The following is a 19,695-nucleotide window of genomic DNA, read 5'->3' on the forward strand; positions in this document are numbered from 1 at the left end:
TGTATGGATATGACAAAAGTGGATCCAATCTAGTAATGCTTTTTCATAATGGGCATACAGTTATAAAATATATTTTCGGCCCTATTAGAGTTGTCCCAGTCCATCGTAATTGCTAGTATTATGAAGTGGAGACTCAAAGGAGTAATAACCGCTCTGCCCTAAGCGGTAGGTCACACAAACTCACAGAACAGGTCCATCTAGTGCTAAAGCATGTGAAAATTCTTGCAGTGCTCACTACAGAGTTCTAAACTGCTTTTGGATGCGATGTCTGCACAAGAACTGTTCTCCAGGCGCTTCATGTATTGCGTTTCCTTAGCCAAGCAACCAGCAGACAAGCCCCTGAACTCACCATGCGCAATGTCAAACATCAGCAAGAGCGGTATAAAACACAATACCATTGGACTATGAAGAAGTGGACACGTGCTCTCTTCAATGAGGAGTGGTGGTTCACCATCTGGCAGTCTCTGGCAGCAAATCTGGGTTTGACTGATGCCAGGAGGACGCATCCTGCCCAAATGGAAAGTTTGGTGGAGGAGGAATTGTGATTTGGGGCTGTTTATGTTTGGCCTGATCTCCCCCCCCCCCCCCTCCCCCTCCCCCTCCCCCTCCCCCTCAAGCACCAATGACATTCTAGAGAATTGTGTGCTTTAACATGTGGCAATATAGGGAAAGTGCTTCTCTGTGTCAGCATGATAATATACCGTGCACAAAGATAATGGTTTGCAGAGTTTGATCTACAACTTGCCTGGCCTGTACAGAAATCTAACCACAGTCCTATAAAACACTTTTAACATTAAATGGAACGATAACTGTGTCCTGGCTTTATCATCTACCATAGGTGCTCAACCTCACTATTGCATTTGTGGCAGAATGGATGCGAAACCCTGCAACCATGTTTACAAAATCTAGGCCTTCACTGATGAGGGGGAGGGAGTTATAGATACAAAGATGTAGGGGGACCAACAAATTCTAATTGCACATGGTTTGGAAAAAGATATTTAACATATGGGTGTGATCTGTTGTCCACATATTTTGGCCATGTATTGGTATATACTAAATTTTCTAATGAACGGATGTTGAAATCCATGTGCAAGTTTTAAGAAATTACTGGTTAGCATATGAAGCAGGGATTTCACAAGTGACTGCATGTATTTATTTTCTCAGCATTGACATACACTCTAAATTATACAGTGTCTTTCATATTTCTGTATATGGTTTAAAAAGTTTTGGCCTACTAAATGTTCCCACTACATCAATGTGAAAAATAAGTTAGATGACCTTGTTCCTTATTCTGTTTCCTCAGGCTCAGACAAGAGTTAAGTTGAACTTCTTGGATCAGATTGCCAAATTTTGGGAATTGCAGGGATGTACTCTGAAAATACCTCATGTTGAACGAAAAATATTGGACTTGTTTCAACTAAACAAGGTTAGAATAAATATCTGACTCTGCCCTTATTTAAAACTTTAATTGCAATTTATTGACTGTTATTTTGATTATATATCTTTTCTTTTTTGATTATCTTTTATAAGACAGGAGGTGGTCCAAAGTGACTGTCATCCAGTTGTTGCGTGTTTGTTTCTCATTCGCCAAGTGCACAGGTCTCTAGCCTGGCTACTTCACACCAAGGCCCAGATTTATCAAGCCTTAGAGAGTGATAAATTGCACAGTGATCAAGTACCAGCCAATCCGCTCCTAACTTAAATTTCACAGGCTGTGGCCCTAATGTATTGGCTGGTCATTTATCACTCCTTATGTGTCTCTGATTTCTTTTGTTAAGGCTTCATACATTTGGGCCTGTGTTTGAGAAATGACAGGTACTGATTGGTTGGTACTTTATCATTGTGCAGTTTATCACTCTCCAAGGCTTGATAAATCTGGGCTTTAACTGCTTGGCAAGAAGGCCATTTGGTGTAGTTGGTAAATGCCGACTACGCCTAAGGAAAGTCAGCTGCTGGTTGGCATTTCAAGCAGTTTTCTTAATGAATTATAAGTAGAGTTGGGATCCATGTGTGGTATCTGAAAGCTGTAACCTCTTAACATGTATTGTGACATAGCTTTTTCCATTTTTATTTTAATTTCTTTTTTTTCTTTTTTATTGTATTTTCTCTTTCACTGAAGTTGGTGGCTGAAGGAGGTGGCTTTGATGTGGTCTGCAGAGACAGAAAATGGACTAAGATCGCTACAAAAATGGGCTTCTCTCCTGGAAAAGCTGTTGGGTCTCACATCCGAGGTCATTATGAGCGCATACTTTACCCTTTCAACTTGTTTCAGGCCGGAGCTAGCTTGCTGGTGAGTTTTATCATATACAGGAGAACACAGCTGATAAGTTATGTTTTATACACAACCATGCGTCTACGTTAGCACTATATGTGATAGAAAACTGCACATACTCGTAATTTTTTATTTTTTTTGTCTTTTAGGGTGACCAGTTTTATAGAATTTCGCAAAACTTGCACAATGGGTGGAGTTGTTTGCAACAGCTCCTGTCAGTGTTGAGTGCCCAATGGAGCAATTCAGTTGTTGCTCCATTCGGGCATGAACAGCTGCTTGTATTTCTGCTCACAGCACCCTCCGCCTGATCTCGGGCGCTCATAATTTAATTGCCCCAATGTATTGGAGAACAATTATTTTGTCTCCTATTCATGTTATGCCCTTTTTTTTGTTTTTTTTTGGTATCCTGACCCACACTGAAAGCTCGCACACTTCTGTAATCCCACCAGCACTATCTTTTCTCTGTTACTTTGATTTGCAATCATGGGATTAGATCCATGCTATCCTTTTCTCTAACCATTTGGTAGGGACTAAGCCACTTTACGTTGTACACTGTAGCAAATTCTGCAGAAACTTGTCCAGTATGAGTACTAATTACACTGGCGGCCAAAATTGTGGAAACTTTGGAAAATGTGTATTTTTAGGGTTTAATTGTGTAGAAACGCAGTTTTATTTTTAAAGAAAATCCTATGAAGGTTTATATCACTGAAAAGATAATTTTATACACAATATAATGCAATTCACCACAATGAATTATCTTTATTACATTAAAAAAATTATAGTTAAATAAAGATAAGGAGACTGTATGTAAAAAGAGGGGATTTCTTCAATTCAAAGCTGACCAATATGAGCGATTGTTATGAGAGCCAATCAGGTGCAGTGATGCCACAAAATGGATCCAATATGGAGTTAGTATGAGTGCTCACATTTTTTTGCCACCGGAATTGATAGTAAAACATCTTATTTAGTTGTTTGATTATCAGTAATTTGGTGGTTGTTTTTGCAATGCATTTTTTTTTCTCTGACGTCCTAGTGGATGCTGGGAACTCCGTAAGGACCATGGGGAATAGCGGGCTCCGAAAGAGGCTGGGCACTCTAGAAAGATTTATGACTACCTGGTGTGCACTGGCTCCTCCCACTATGACCCTCCTCCAAGCCTCAGTTAGATTTTGTGCCCGGCCGAGGTTGGATGCACACTAGGGGCTCTCCTGAGCCTTTAGAAAGAAAGATAGAAATTAGGTTTTTTTATTTTACAGTGAGACCTGCTGGCAACAGGCTCACTGCAGCGAGGGACTAAGGGGAGAAGAAGCGAACCTGCCTGCTTGCAGCCAGCTTGGGCTTCTTAGGCTACTGGACACCATTAGCTCCAGAGGGATCGACCGCAGGCCCAGCCTTGGTGTTCGGTCCCGGAGCCGCGCCGCCGTCCCCCTTACAGAGCCAGAAGCAAGAAGAGGTCCGGAAAATCGGCGGCAGAAGACATCAGTCTTCACCAAGGTAGCGCACAGCACTGCAGCTGTGCGCCATTGCTCCTCACACACACTTCACACTCCGGTCACTGAGGGTGCAGGGCGCTGGGGGGGGGCGCCCTGAGAAGCAATAATAACACCTTGGCTGGCAAAAATACCACAATATATAGCCCCAGAGGCTATATATGTGGAAAATACCCCTGCCAGAATATAGGAAAAAGCGGGAGAATAGTCAGCGGAAAAGGGGCGGAGCTATCTCCCTCAGCACACTGGCGCCATTTCTCCTTCACAGATCCGCTGGAAGGAAGCTCCCTGGCTCTCCCCTGCAGTCTACACTACAGAAAAGGGTAAAAAAGAGAGGGGGGGCACTAAATTTAGGCGCAGTATACAATTATATAGAAAAAGCAGCTATAGGGGACATAACTCAGTTAGTCCCTGCATTATATAGCGCTCTGGTGTGTGCTGGCATACTCTCACTCTGTCCCCCCAAAGGGCTTTTGTGGGTCCTGTCCTCTGTTGGAGCATTCCCTGTGTGTGTGCGGTGTGTCGGTACGGCTGTGTCGACATGTTTGATGAGGATAATGATGTGGAGACGGAGCAGATGCCTTTAGAAGGGATGTCACCCCCTGTGGGGCAGACACCTGAGTGGTTGAGCTTATGGAAAGAAATGAGTGCACGTATAGACTCCTTACATAAGAAATTTGACGACATGCCAAATGTGGGACAGCCGACTTCTCAGCTCGTGCCTGTCCAGGCGTCGCACAGGTCATCAGGGGCTCTAAAACGCCCGCTACCTCAGACCGCAGACTCAGATGTCGACACTGATACCAGTGACGACGACGATGAGTCTAACCTGATGCCCACTAAGGCCATTCACTGCATGATTGAGGCAATGAAAGAGGTGTTACACATTTCTGATATAAATACAGGTACCACTAAAAAGGGTATTATGTTTGGGGAGAAAAAACTACCTGTAGTTTTTCCCCCATCAGATGAATTAAATGGTGTGTGAAGAAGCGTGGGCTTTCCCTGATAAAAAATTGGTAATTCCTAAGAAGGTACTAATGGCGTTCCCTTTCCCGCCAGAGGATAGGTCACGTTGGGAAACACCTCCTAGGGTGGATAAAGCGCTCACACGTTTGTCTAAAAAGGTGGCACTACCATTTCCGGATACGGCCGCCCTCAAGGAACCTGCTGATAGAAAGCAGGAGGCGATCCTGAAGTCTATATACACACTCAGGCATTATACTTAGGCCAGCTATTGCGTCAGCATGGATGTGCAGTGCTGCCGCTGCGTGGTCAGATAAACTGTCAGAAAATATTGACACATTAGACAGAGACACGATCCTGCTAACCATAGACCATATCAAAGACTCAGTCTTATATATGAGAGATGCACAGAGGGAAATCTGCCGACTGGCATCTAAAGTAAGTGCATTGTCCATTTCTGCTAGGAGAGGCTTATGGACTCGCCAGTGGACAGGAGATGCAGATTCTAAAAGGCACATGGAAGTTTTGCCATATAAGGGTGAGGAATTATTTGGGGATGGTCTCTCGGACCTAGTTTCCACAGCAACGTCTGGGAAGTCAGCATTTTTACCCCATGTCCCCTCACAGCCTAAGAAGGCGCCGTTTTATCAGGTTCAGTCCTTTCGGACCCAGAAAAACAGGCGTGGAAAAGGCGGGTCTTTTCTGTCCAGAGGCAGAGGTAGGGGAAAAAGGCTGCAACAAACAGCAGGTTCCCAGGAGCAAAAGTCCTCCCCCGCTTCTTCTTCCAAGTCCGCCGCATGACTGTGGGGCTCCACAGGCGGATCCAGGTACGGTGGGGGGCCGCCTCAAGAATTTCAGCAATCAGTGGGCTCGCTCACAGGTGGATCCCTGGATCCTTCAAATAGTATCTCAGGGGTACAAACTAGAATTCGAGGCGTCTCCACCCCACCGGTTCCTAAAATCTGCCTTGCCGATTGCTCCCTCAGACAGGGAGGCGGTGCTAGCGGCAATTCACCAGCAGGTGTTAATCAAGGTATCCCTACTTCAACAAGGCCGGGGTTACTATTCCACACTATTTGTGGTACCGAAACCGGACGGTTCGGTGAGACCCATTTTAAATTTTAAATCCTTGAACACATACATAAAAAAAATTCAAGTTCAAGATGGAATCGCTCAGGGCGGTTATTGCAAGCCTGGACGAGGGGGATTACATGGTATCCCTGGACATCAAGGATGCTTACTTGCATGTCCCCATTTACCATCCTCACCAGGAGTACCTCAGATTTGTGGTACAGGATTGCCATTACCAATTCCAGACGCTGCCGTTTGGACTGTCCACGACACCGAGGGTATTTACCAAGGTTATGGCGGAAATGATGATACTCCTTCGAAAAAAGGGAGTTTTAATTATCCCGTACTTGGACGATCTCCTAATAAAGGCGAGGTCCAAGGAACAGTTGTTGGTGGGAGTAGCACTATCTTAGGAGGTGCTGCACCAGCACGGCTGGATTCTGAATATCCAAAAGTCACAGCTGGTTCCGACGACACGGCTACTGTTCCTGGGTATGATTCTGGATACAGTCCAGAAAAAAGTTTCTCCCGGAGGAGAAAGCCAGGGAGTTGTCATCTCTAGTCAGAGACCTCCTGAAACCAAAACAGGTATCGGTGCATCACTGCACGCGGGTCCTGGGAAAGATGGTAGCTTCTTACGAAGCAATTCCCTTCGGCAGGTTCCATGCCAGAATCTTTCAGTGGGACCTGTTGGACCAGTGGTCCGGATCGCATCTTCAGATGCATCGCTTAATAACCCTGTCTCCAAGAACCAGGGTGTCTCTACTGTGGTGGCTGCAGAGTGCCCATCTTCTAGAGGGCCGCAGGTTCGGCATACAGGACTGGGTCCTGGTGACCACGGATGCCAGCCTTCGAGGCTGGGGGGCAGTCACACAGGGAAGAAACTTCCAAGGACTATGGTCGAGTCAGGAGACTTCCCTTCACATAAATATTCTGGAACTAAGGGCCATCTACAATGCCCTAAGTCAAGCAAAATCCCTGCTCCTACACCAGCCGGTGCTGATCCAGTCAGACAACATCACGGCAGTCGCCCATGTAAATCGACAGGGAGGCACAAGAAGCAGGATGGCGATGGCAGAAGCCACAAGAATTCTCAGATGGGCGGAGAATCATGTACTAGCACTGTCAGCAGTGTTCATTCCGGGAGTGGACAACTGGGAAGCAGACTTCCTCAGCAGATACGACCTCCACCCGGGAGAGTGGGGACTTCATCCAGAAGTTTTCCAGATGCTGGTAAACCGTTGGGAAAAACCACAGGTGGACATGATGGCGTCCCGCCTCAACAAAAAGTTAAAAAGATATTGCGCCAGGTCAAGGGACCCTCAGGCGATAGCTGTGGACGCTCTAGTGACACCGTGGGTGTAACAGTCGGTTTATGTGTTCCCTCCTCTGCCTCTCATACCAAAGGTATTGAGAATAATAAGAAAGCGAGGAGTAAACACAATTCTCGTGGTTCCGGATTGGCCAAGACGAGCGTGGTACCCGGAACTTCAAGAGATGCTCTCAGAGGACCCGTGGCCTCTACCGCTCAGACAGGACCTGCTACAGCAGGGGCCCTGTCTGTTCCAAGACTTACCACGGCTGCGTTTGACGGCATGGCGGTTGAACGCCGGATCCTGAAGGAAAAGGGTATTCCGGAAGAAGTCATTCCTACGCTTATTAAAGCCAGGAAAGATGTTACGGCAAAGCATTATCACCGCATATGGCGGAAATATGTTTCATGGTGCGAGGCAAAAAAGGCCCCAACAGAGGAATTTCAGCTGGGTCGATTTCTGCATTTCCTGCAAGCAGGAGTGAATATGGGCCTAAAACTAGGCTCCATTAAAGTACAGATCTCGGCTCTGTCGATTTTCTTTCAAAAAGAACTAGCTTCAGTACCTGAAGTTCAGACATTTGTGAAAGGAGTGCTGCATATTCAGCCCCCGTTTGTGCCTCCTGTGGCACCTTGGGATCTCAACGTGGTGTTGAGTTTCTTAAAATCACATTGGTTTGAGCCACTAAAAACCGTGGATCTAAAATATCTCACGTGGAAAGTGGTCATGTTATTGGCCTTGGCTTCAGCCAGGCGAGTGTCAGAATTGGCGGCTTTATCATGTAAAAGCCCTTATCTGATTTTCCATATGGATAGGGCAGAATTGAGGACTCGTCCCCAGTTTCTACCTAAGGTGGTGTCAGCGTTTCACCTGAACCAGCCTATTGTGGTGCCTGCGGCTACTAGGGATTTGGAGGACTCCAAGTTGCTAGACGTTGTCAGGGCCCTGAAAATATGTTTCCAGGACGGCTGGAGTCAGAAAATCTGACTCGCTGTTTATCCTGTATGCACCCAACAAGCTGGGTGCTCCTGCTTCTAAGCAGACTATTGCTCGCTGGATTTGTAGTACAATCCAGCTTGCACATTCTGTGGCAGGCCTGCCACAGCCAAAATCTGTAAATGCCCATTCCACAAGGAAAGTGGGCTCATCTTGGGCGGCTGCCCGAGGGGTCTCGGCTTTACAACTTTGCCGAGCAGCTACTTGGTCAGGGGCAAACACGTTTGCAAAATTCTACAAATTTGATATCCTGGCTGAGGAGGACCTAGAGTTCTCTCATTCGGTGCTGCAGAGTCATCCGCACTCTCCCGCCCGTTTGGGAGCTTTGGTATAATCCCCATGGTCCTTACGGAGTTCCCAGCATCCACTAGGACGTCAGAGAAAATAAGAATTTACTCACCGGTAATTCTATTTCTCGTAGTCCGTAGTGGATGCTGGGCGCCCATCCCAAGTGCGGATTGTCTGCAATACTTGTAAATAGTTATTGCTAACTAAAGGGTTATTGTTGAGCCATCTGAGAGGCTCAGTTGTTTTTCATACTGTCAAACTGGATATAGTATCACGAGTTGTACGGTGTGATTGGTGTGGCTGGTATGAGTCTTACCCGGGATTCAAAATCCTTCCTTATTATGTCAGCTCGTCCGGGCACAGTGTCCTAACTGAGGCTTGGAGGAGGGTCATAGTGGGAGGAGCCAGTGCACACCAGGTAGTCATAAATCTTTCTAGAGTGCCTAGCCTCCTTCGGAGCCCGCTATTCCCCATGGTCCTTACGGAGTTCCCAGCATCCACTACGGACTACGAGAAATAGAATTACCGGTGAGTAAATTCTTATTTTTTTTTACTTTAATTTTCTGAAGTAAGATGTGTAACTTATTTAGTATGACGAGCAAAGTAAAACAAGTTGACTGGTCTCCTAGGAAGAGATACAAAATAATTACTTTACGTGAAAAAGGTAACACAACGAATTAGAAGAAAAATAGGTGACAATATAACCAGGGGGAATTTCAAAACTCTAGAATAAGTATCAACAGACTCTGTCCATTCAAAACCAAACTGGTAAAGGTCGGAAAAGATTCACAACACCATGCTGTGATTGAAGAAAGGAAAAAACAGTGCTTGAGTGACAGAAAAAAATTGTCTGAGGAAATTCAAAATGTTTTACGTGAATGTGGTGTAAACATCAGTGCCAGGACTGTTTGACGCAGGCTTCAATATTTTGATTAAATGCCAGAATTCCAAGAAAAAAAGTATCTTTAATCTCTCAAACAAAGGGCACGATTCATTTCAGTGACAGTTGAATAGCCCCAGGAATTAGCTCCCGGCACTATTCAATACAACGCAGTGGTAAGTTGGAGAATGCCCGTTCTCCTGTACTAAACAGTGTTTTGTCGGGAGAATAGGCATTCTTCGACTTAAATGCCCGACGCGATGCTGTTATCACTGCGCTAAAGGCAGAAATCTGCATTATGCCTGCACTTTCGTTGGATTTTTGCTCCCGTCGCTGGGTGTCACAAGGCACCGTATTGAATAGTGCCGGGAGCTAATTCCCAGCGCTATTCAACCATGTGATACCCAATGATGGGATTTCTTCTCTCATCACCGGGGGGTGCGAGCAGAAATCCGACAAGTGTCGGCGCAATGCTGATTTCTGGCTTTAGTGCGGTGAAAAGAGCGCCGAACCGGGCACTTAAGTCGGAGAATGCCCGTTCTCATGACAAAACACCCTGTTTAGACCGGGAGAACGGCCATTCTCAGGCTTACCCCTGTGCTGCATTGAATAGTGCTGGGAGCTAATTCCCGGCGCTATTCAACGGTCCCTGAATTGGCTAAGACAGAAAAGATTAGAATAGGCTAAAAAGCATATAAATTGGTCATAAGAGCAATGGAACAGTGTCACCTGGAGTGACTAAACCATATTTGGTAGTGATGGAATGAAGTATGTCCACAGAAAGATTGTAGAAGATTTGCTACCAGAGTGCACAATACCTACTATGACGCATCCAGTAATACCCCTTTCTCTAACGTCCTAGTGGATGCTGGGGACTCCGTAAGGACCATGGGGAATAGACGGGCTCCACATGAGACTGGGCACTCTAAGAAAGATTTAGTACTACTGGTGTGCACTGGCTCCTCCCTCTATGCCCCTCCTCCAGACCTCAGTTAGAATCTGTGCCCGGAAGGAGCTGGGTACATTTTAGTGAGCTCTCCTGAGCTTGCTATTAAGAAAGTATTTTAGTTAGGTTTTTTATTTTCAGAGAGCTTCTGCTGGCAACAGACTCTCTGCTACGTGGGACTGAGGGGAGAGAAGCAAACCTACTAACTGCGGCTAGGTTGCGCTTCTAAGGCTATGGACACCATTAGCTCCAGAGGGATCGAACACAGGAACTTAACCTTGGTCGTCCGTTCCCGGAGCCGCGCCGCCGTCCCTCTCGCAGAGCCAGAAGACAGAAGCCGGCAGGTGAAGCAAGAAGACGTCAAAATCGGCGGCAGAAGACTCCTGTCTTCATATGAGGTAGCGCACAGCACTGCAGCTGTGCGCCATTGCTCCCACACTAACCTACACACTCCGGTCACTGTAGGGTGCAGGGGGGGGCGCCCTGGGCAGCAATTGAGTACCTCCTGGCAAAAAGCAGCATATATACAGCTGGGCACTGTAATATGCATGAGCCCCCGCCATTATTTTTACACAATCGCGGGACAGAAGCCCGCCGCTGAGGGGGCGGGGCTTCTTCCTCAGCACTCACCAGCGCCATTTTCTCTCCACAGCTCCGCTGAGAGGAAGCTCCCCAGGCTCTCCCCTGCAGAAGCACGATAGAAGAGGGTGAAAAAGAGAGGGGGGCACATAAATTTGGCGTAAAAACAATATATACAGCAGCTACTGGGTTAACACTAAATTACTGTGTGATTCCTGGGTCATATAGCGCTGGGGTGTGTGCTGGCATACTCTCTGTCTCTCCAAAGGGCCTTGTGGGGGAACTGTCTTCAAATAGAGCATCCCCTGTGTGTGTGTGGTGTGTCGGTACGTGTATGTCGACATGTCTGAGGTAAAAGGCTCCCCTAAGGAGGAGATGGAGCAAATATGTGTGTGAGATGGTGTCTCCGTCGACAACGCAGACACCTGTTTGGATATGTATATGTGCTAAGGTGAATTTATTGCACAAAAGATTAGAGAACAGACAGGAAATCTACCCATGTCTGTCCCTATGGCGCAGAGACCTTCAGAGTCTCAAAATGCTCACTATCCAAAATAATAAACACTGATATCGACACGGAGTTCGACTCCAGTGTCGACTACGATAATGCAAAGTTACAGCCAAAATGGCAGAAAAGTATTCAATATATGATTATTGTAATAAAAGATGATTTGTATATCACTAATGACTCATTTGTCCCTGACACAAGGGTACACATGTTTAAGGGGAAGAAAGCTGAGGTAAATTTCCCTCCTCTCATGAGGAAAAAGAGCGGGAATCTCCAGACGAGACTGCAGCTTCCCACAAAGAATTCTCAGGCAGTATCCTTTCCCCACTAGGGCCAGGATGTGATGGGAATCTTCCCCTAGGGTGTCACGTTTGCCCAGAAGGTAGCCCTAGCTATTCTCAGGGATCCTGCAGATAGCGTGCACATTCTGGTACACTACTCAGACTGGCGATTGGGTCGGCATGGGTTTATAGCGCTGTGGCGGCGTGGACAGGTACCTTATCAGCAGAAATTGAGACCCTAGTATGTATATGTGTGTGTATATGTGTGTGTATATGTATGTGTGTATGTATGTATATATATATATATATATATATATATATATATATATATATATATATAATGTGTGTGTGTATAGAGATATGTATATATATATTAAAGATGCTGTCTTAAGAGAGAGATATAGATATAGATAGATATAGATATATATATATAGATAGATAGATAGATAGATAGATATATAGAGATATATATATATATATATATATATATATAATAATCAAACATGCCCAAGGAGACATGAGTATACTGGGTCCTAGAGTCAAAGCTATGTCGATTTCTGTTTGACGTGTCCTGTTGAATATGCAATGGACAGATGATGCCAACTTAAGTGGCATATGGAAGGCTGAGGATTGTGTGGAGAAGGGTTCTCGGACCTGGTCTCCACGGCTATAGCTGGTAATTCTGATATTTTGCCTTGTATTCCTGCACAGCCTAGGAAAGCACGTCATTATCAAATGCAGCTTTTCGAACAAAGAAACAGGAAAGTCCGAGGTGCGTCCTTTCTTGCCAGAGGCGGGGCCAGAGGAAAGAAGCTGCACAACTAGTGGGTTCACTCCCTGTTGGATCCCTGGGCAATAGATATTGTGTCTCAGGGATACAAGCTGGACTTTGAGAAGATGCCTCCTCACTGACGGCCCTGCCGTCTTCCCCCCACGAGAGGGAAACAGGGTTAACTGCAATTCACAAATTGTATCTTCAACAGGTGCTGGTCAAGGTTCCCCTCCTTCGACAAGGAGGGGGTTATTATTCGACCATGTGGTAGTGCCGAAACCAGACGGTTCGGTCAGACCCACATTGAATTTAAAATCCCTGAACATATACCTGAAAAGGTTCAAGTTCAAGATGGAATTGCTAAGAGCGGTCGTTACAAGCCTGAAAGGGGGAGATTTTATCCTGACTCGGGACATAAAGGAGGCATACCTCCATGTCCCCATTTATCCACGTCATCAGGCGTACCTGAGAATTGCGGTACGGGATTGTCATTACCAATTTCAGACGTTGCCGTTTGGTCTCTCCACGGCCCCGAGAATATTCACCAAGGTAATGGCGGAAATGAGGGTGCTCCTGCGGAAGCAAGGTGTCACTATTATCACGTACTGGGACAATCTCCTCATAAAAGCGAGATCAAGTGAGCAGTGGCTGAACAGCGTATCACTTTCTCTGGAAGTATAACGGCAACACGGCTGGATTCTATATATTCCAAAGTCGCAGTTGGTTCCTACAGCTAATCTGCCTCTCCTAGGCATGATCCTAGACACAGACCAGAAGAGGGTTATCTCCAGTGCTTAAAGTGGTCCTAGAGAGGTGGTGGAACTCACCCCCCTCCCCACGGCGCCCATGAAATAAAGGTATTTTGCGCGCCGTAGGCGCGCGCAGCAAAAAGGGGGTGTGGTCTCAAAAAGAAAGGGGTGTGGCCACACAATAGTAATAATGCCCACAGTAGTAGTACCCAAGTGGAAATTTTGAAGTGGGGGTATGGAAAAGTGAAGGGTGCAATTATGTGCGCGCCGAAGGCGCGCGCACTCCTGACAAGGGGGCGTGGCCACGCAAAAGGGGGCGTGCCCTTCAGTGTAGTTTACCACACCATATACCCCTTATACACATTATGCACCACAATAGGACCCCTTTCACATTATAGCTCACAGTATGAGCCGAAATTCACATTTATACCACACAGTATGAGCCACATTCATATTACACCACACAGTATGAGCCAAATTCACATTACACCACACAGTATGAGCCGAATTCACATTACACCACACGGTATGAGCCGAAATTCACATTACACCACACAGTATGAGTCGAAATTCACATTATAGCACACGGTATGAGCCGAAATTCACATTATAGCACACAGAATGAGCCAAAATTCACATTATAGCACAGAGAATGAGCCGAAATTCACATTATAGAGTGACAGAGAGAGTGACAGCAGGGACATGGAAAGTGACAGCAGGGACATGGAAAGTGACAGCAGGGGAATACAGTAGGGACTAGGGAGAGAGAAAGGCAGCAGGTTAGATTACCTGTTTAGCAGCGGCGGTGGTCTGCGGTGCTGTGGATGAGTAGGCTGTGGTAGGCGTGACGTGGAGGAGGCTGTGGGCCTCGGAGATAGTGCGGAGGAGGAGGCTGTGGGTGCGCAGAGGTCCGAGGGCGGGGCGGCAGAAGAGGCTGAGAGCGGCTGCAGTGGATCTGGAACCAGGCTGGCTTTATTATCCCTGCCGCCGCATCGAGCTCCTGTGACCACGGCGCTAATATTTCAAAACTGCTGCGGACCGGCAGCCAATCAGCGACAGATTTGAACTAGTAGTGCCGCGGTCACAGAAGCTCGATGCAGCGGCAGGAATAATAAAGCCGGCCTGGTCCCAGATCCGCTGCAGCTGGGAGTCTGGAACCTGTGCTTCCAGTGCGGCGGAGATGGTAGGGGCGGAGCGACGGAGGGCGGACCAGGAACGCAGCTTCTTTGTCGGCCCATACAGTAATGCCCCCAGCAGTAGCATCCCTTATACAATGCCCACAGTAGTAGTGCCCCTTATGCAATGTCCCCAACAGTAGTGCCCCTTATGAAGTGCCCCCTTTACAATGCCCTCATTAGCTGTGCACCCCATCAGTAATGCCGTTAATGGTAATGCCCCTGTGTAGTATTGCCCCTAGTCGTTTAGCCCCTGTAGTTTAGCCCCAGTAGTCATGCCAATACTGGTAATGCCCCTGCAGTTATGACCCCAGCAATTTACTCCCTCCCCCCCCCCCCCCCCCCCCCCCTCTAGTTTAGCCTCTGAGTGGTAATGCCCCCAGTAGTTTTGCCCTCATGTAGTTTGCCCCATGTAGTTTAGCCCCCAGTGGTAATGCCCCCTGCAGTTGTGCCCCTAGTTGTTTAGCCCCTGTAGTTTAGCCCCCATGTAGTTTACCAAAGTTAGTAATGTCCCCAGTAGTTTGCCCCCTTGTAGTTATACCCCCAGTAGTTTAGCTCCTGTAATTATGCCCCCTTGTAGTTTAGCCCCCAGTAGTAATGCTGCCAGTAGTTTGCCCCTTTGTAGCTTGCCCCCTTGTAGTAATGCCCCCAGTAGTTTGCCCCCAGTAGTTTGCCCCAGCAGTAAAGCCCCCAGTAGTTTGCCCCCCAGTACTAGAGCCCCCCAGTAGTTTGCCCCTCTGTAGTTTGCCCCAGTAGTTTGCCCCCAGTACTAGAGCCCCCCAGTAGTTTGCCCCAGTAGTAAAGGTCCCCAGTAGTTTGCCCCCAGTACTAGAGCCCCCCAGTAGTTTGCCCCTCTGTAGTTTGCCCCAGTAGTTTGCCCCCAGTACTAGAGCCCCCCAGTAGTTTGCCCCTTGTAGTTTGCCCCAGCAGTAAAGCCCCCCAGTAGTTTGCCCCCAGTACTAGAGCCCCCCAGTAGTTTGCCCCTTGTAGTTTGCCCCAGCAGTAAAGCCCCCCAGTAGTTTGCCCCCAGTACTAGAGCCCCCCAGTAGTTTGCCCCTCTGTAGTTTGCCCCAGTAGTTTGCCCCCAGTACTAGAGCCCCCCAGTAGTTTGCCCCTTGTAGTTTGCCCCAGCAGTAAAGCCCCCCAGTAGTTTGCCCCCAGTACTAGAGCCCCCCAGTAGTTTGCCCCTCTGTAGTTTGCCCCAGTAGTAAAGGCCCCCAGTAGAAACGCCTGTGGTACACATATAGGAAGGAGAGGGGGGAAAGAACTATACTTACCTAGCCCCGCTCCCGCCGCAGTCCTCTCTCGCCGCCCGCTCCTCTGCACTATGAGAGAGACGTCATGACGTCTCTCCCATAGCGCGCACTGACAGAGCCGGAAGCCGGAGCTCAGTACTGAGCTCCTGCCTCCGGCTGCCGCTGCGGAGAGGGAGACGGGCGCCCGCTGGTAACGCAATCTCAGCGGGCGCCCGGCATCTCCCTGCAGCGCCGCCCTGGACATCAGGTTAGGTGAGCCGGGGGAGGCGGAACTGCGTTCCGTCTCCTGGTGGAACTGACGGAACGCAGTTCCGGCCCGTTCCGGCTCACTTTAACCCCTGGTTATCTCCCAATAGAGAGAGCTCAGGAGCTCGTGACACTGGTCAGGAATCTATTAAAACCAAAACCAAAACAGGTGTCAGTGCATCACTGCACTCGAGTCCTGGGAAGGATGGTGGCATCATATGAGGCCATTCCCTTCGGCAGGTTCCATGAGAGGACCTTCCAATGGGACTTACTGGACAAGTGGTCCGGATCACATCTTCAGATGCATCGGTTAATCACCCTATCCCCCTGGGCCAGGGTGTCTCTACTGTGGTGGCTGCAGAGTGCTCACCTTCTCGAAGGCCGCAGATTCGGCATTCAGGACTGGGTCCTGGTGACCACGGATGCAGGCCTCCGAGGGTGGGGGGCAGTCACATAGGGAAGAAATTTTCAAGGGCTGTGGTCAAGTCAGGAAACTTGCCTTCACATCAATATCCTGAAATTAAGGGCCATATACAACGCCCTAAGTCAAGTGGAGACCCTGCTTCGCAACCAATCGGTGCTGATTCAATCAGACAGCATCACCGCAGTGGCTCATGTAAACCGCCAAGGCGGCACAAGGAGCAGGGTGGCGATGACGGAAGCCACCAGAATTCTTCGATGGGCGGAGAATCACGTACGAGCACTGTCAGCAGTGTTCATTCCGGGATTGGACAACTGGGAAGCAGACTTCCTCAGCAACGACCTCTACCCGGGAGAGTGGGGACTTCATCAAGAAGTCTTCGCGCAGATTGTAGGTCGGTGAGAACTGCCACAGGTGGACATGATGGCATCCCGCCTCAACAAAAAGCTACAGAGGTATTGCGCCAGGTCAAGAGACCCTCAGGCGATAGCTGTAGACGCACTGGTGACACCGTGGATGTTCCAGTCGGTTTATGTGTTTCCTCCTCTTCCTCTCATACCCAAGGTGATGAGAATCATAGGAAAAGGAGGAGTGAGAACAATACTCATTGTTCCGGATTGGCCAAGAAGGACTTGGTATCCAGATCTGCAAGAAATGCTCACAGAGGACCCATAGCCTCTGCCTTTCAGACAGGACTTGTTGCAGCAGGGGCCCTGTCTGTTCCAAGACTTACCGCGGCTGCGTTTGTTGGCATGGCGGTTGAACGCCGGATCCGGGCAGAAAAAGGCATTCCGGATGTGGTTATTCCTACACTGATAAAGGCTAGGAAGGAGGTGACGGCTAAACATTATCACCGTATATGGCGGAAAAGAATGTTGCTTGGTGTGAGGCCAGGAATGCCCCTACGGAGGAATTCCAGCTGGGCCATTTCCTTCACTTCCTACAGTCGGGAAATGACATTGGGCCTGAAATTGGGTTCCATTAGGGTCCAGGTTTCGGCCCTATCCATTTTCTTTCAAAAAGAACTGACTTCTCTTCCTGAAGTCCAGACGTTGTATAGAGAGTGCTGCATATTCAGCCCACTTTTGTGCCACCAGTGGCACTTTGGGATCTTAACGTGGTGTTGAGTTTCCTGAAATCTCACTGGTTTGAGCCACTTAAGACCGTGGAGTTAAAATATCTCACGTGGAAAGTGGTCATGCTATTGGCCTTAGCTTCGGCTAGGCGTGTGTCAGAATTGGAGGCTTTGTCATGTAAAAGCCCCTATCTGGTTTTCCATATGGACAGGGCAGGATTACGGACTCGTCCGCAATTTCTGCAGAAGGTGGTGTCATCTTTTTATTTGAACCAACCTATTGTGGTGCCTGCGGCTACTCGTGACTTGGAGGATTCCAAGTTGCTTGATGTAGTCAGGGCTTTGAAGATCTATGTAGCCAGGACGGCTGGAGTCAGGAAGACTGACTCGCTGTTTATCCTGTATGCATCCAACAAGCTGGGTGCTCCTGCTTCAAAGCAAACTATTGCTCGCTGGATCTGTAACACGATTCAGCAGGCTCATTCTGCGTCTGGATTGCCGCACTCAAAATCAGTGAAAGCCCAATCCACAAGGAAAGTGGGCTCTTCTTGGGCGGCTGTCCGAGGGGTCTCGGGATTACAGCTTTGCCGAGCAGCTACTTGGTCGGGTTCAAACACCTTTGCTAAGTTCTACAAGTTTGATACCCTGGCTGAGGAGGACCTTGTGTTTGCCCATTCAGTGCTGCAGAGTCATCCGCGCACTCCCGCCCGTTTGGGAGCTTTGGTATAATCCACATGGTCTTTACGTAGTCCCCAGCATCCACTAGGATGTTAGAGAAAATAAGATTTTACTCATCGGTAAATCTATTTCTCGCAGTCCGTAGTGGATGCTGGGCGCCCGTCCCAAGTGCGGACTTTCTGCAATACGTGTATATAGTTATTGCTTAATAAAGGGTAATGTTATGTTGGCATCCGTGGGTGATGCTTTGTTGTTGTTCATACTGTTAACTGGTTATGTTATCACAAGTTATACGGTGTGATTGGTGTGGCTGGTATGAGTCTTACCCTGGATTCCACAATCCTTTCCTTGTAATGTCAGCTCTTCCGGGCACAGTTTCCTTAACTGATGTCTGGAGGAGGGGCATAGAGGGAGGAGCCAGTGCACACCAGTAGTACTAAATCTCTCTTAGAGTGCCCAGTCTCCTGCGGAGCCCGTCTATTCCCCATGGTCCTTAAGGAGTCCCCAGCATCCACTACGGACTACGAGAAATAGATTTACCGGTGAGTAAAATCTTATTTTTACATTCACACAGCCGGATCACTCCCGGGATGCATTCCCGGGACTGACCCCTTTCACACTACACTAAGACCTGTGATCGACCCGGGACAGCCCCATTTACACTGATCCCGGGATATCCCTGAAAATGCATATGTATGTCATTAGAAATGGCCTTTTTCTGGCTCACATAGATGAGCTCACAATAGTCAACAAAGGGAGGGGTGGGGCCTGCTCACAGCATTGCTGCAGTCATGGCCAACGGAGTACCAGTGTGTATGCTGGAGCTCGTGATTCTTTCTGCTTTGCAGATGTTTCATACAGCCAGTGACGTCGGTGGATATGTTTTTATAAATGACTGCATCTTTCACTGTGCCTGTGATCTGCCTCATTATTTCCACCTCTCCCCTAATGCTGAGCAGCTCTCTCACCTCCTGGTCTGTCCAGGTCGCCATGCTGCCTTGCTCCCATGCTTCTAGGACGCTCCCCTAGGCTCTGAAAGATGACATTATCCTTTTCTGAGCCCAAGAAAGCTCCAATCCGAGGCCTTTTAACAGTCCCGGGTAGTGAATCCCGGGACGGGCCCTTTCACACTACACAGCTTCCCGGGATGGTCCCGGATTCAACCTTGGTCGAGACCTGGGATGAAATCCCGGGTTGCTCGTCCTGGGAAATTGTCCCTGTACCCTTTCACACTGAGCAAAATCTCGGGATGATGTGCGTTTATGTGCAATATCCTGGGATATTTTTGCGAGTGTAAAAGGGGTATTAGTGTTATGCTTTGGGGATGTATGACAGCAAAAGGTGTGGGATGAATTTGTGTGAATAATGACACTTTAAATAGTAGCAAATACATCAGTGGGGAGGGGGGAGCACAAACCATGCAGAGCAGTGGGGTAAGCAGCGGGATAATAGACACTGTGCACATGCGCACAGCATCTATTCCCAGTGCAGAGAGAGCCTGGGGGCAGCCGAGTGACAGCTTTCTATAGCCCTGCTGCTACCACTACTTGCTGCACTTCCATGATCCTTACTTTCTGCTCCCCAATCCCAACCAAATCTGATTTACTGCTCATTTGCTTTTCTCTAACGTCCTTGAGGATGCTGGGACTCCGTAAGTACCATGGGGATAGACGGGCTCCGCAGGAGATAGGGCACTTTAAGAAAGCTTTGGACTCTGGGTGTGCGCTGGCTCC

The 19,695-nt window shown here is 48.1% G+C and overlaps 1 protein-coding gene across 3 annotated transcripts in view; it reads left to right on the forward strand.

The window, feature by feature from the left end:
- Nucleotides 1-19,695, forward strand: part of KDM5B (lysine demethylase 5B) — a 220,018-nt gene that overhangs the window by 93,158 nt on the left and 107,165 nt on the right. For all 3 annotated transcript variants that reach the window (XM_063954821.1, XM_063954823.1, XM_063954822.1), the window contains exons 3-4: nucleotides 1,304-1,426; nucleotides 2,120-2,290. In XM_063954821.1, the coding sequence (XP_063810891.1) occupies nucleotides 1,304-1,426; nucleotides 2,120-2,290 (294 nt within the window). The remainder of the gene's footprint in view (nucleotides 1-1,303; nucleotides 1,427-2,119; nucleotides 2,291-19,695) is intronic.

The sequence above is a fragment of the Pseudophryne corroboree genome, chromosome 2 (assembly GCF_028390025.1).
Source record: "Pseudophryne corroboree isolate aPseCor3 chromosome 2, aPseCor3.hap2, whole genome shotgun sequence".
NCBI classification, from domain to species: Eukaryota; Metazoa; Chordata; class Amphibia; order Anura; family Myobatrachidae; genus Pseudophryne; species Pseudophryne corroboree.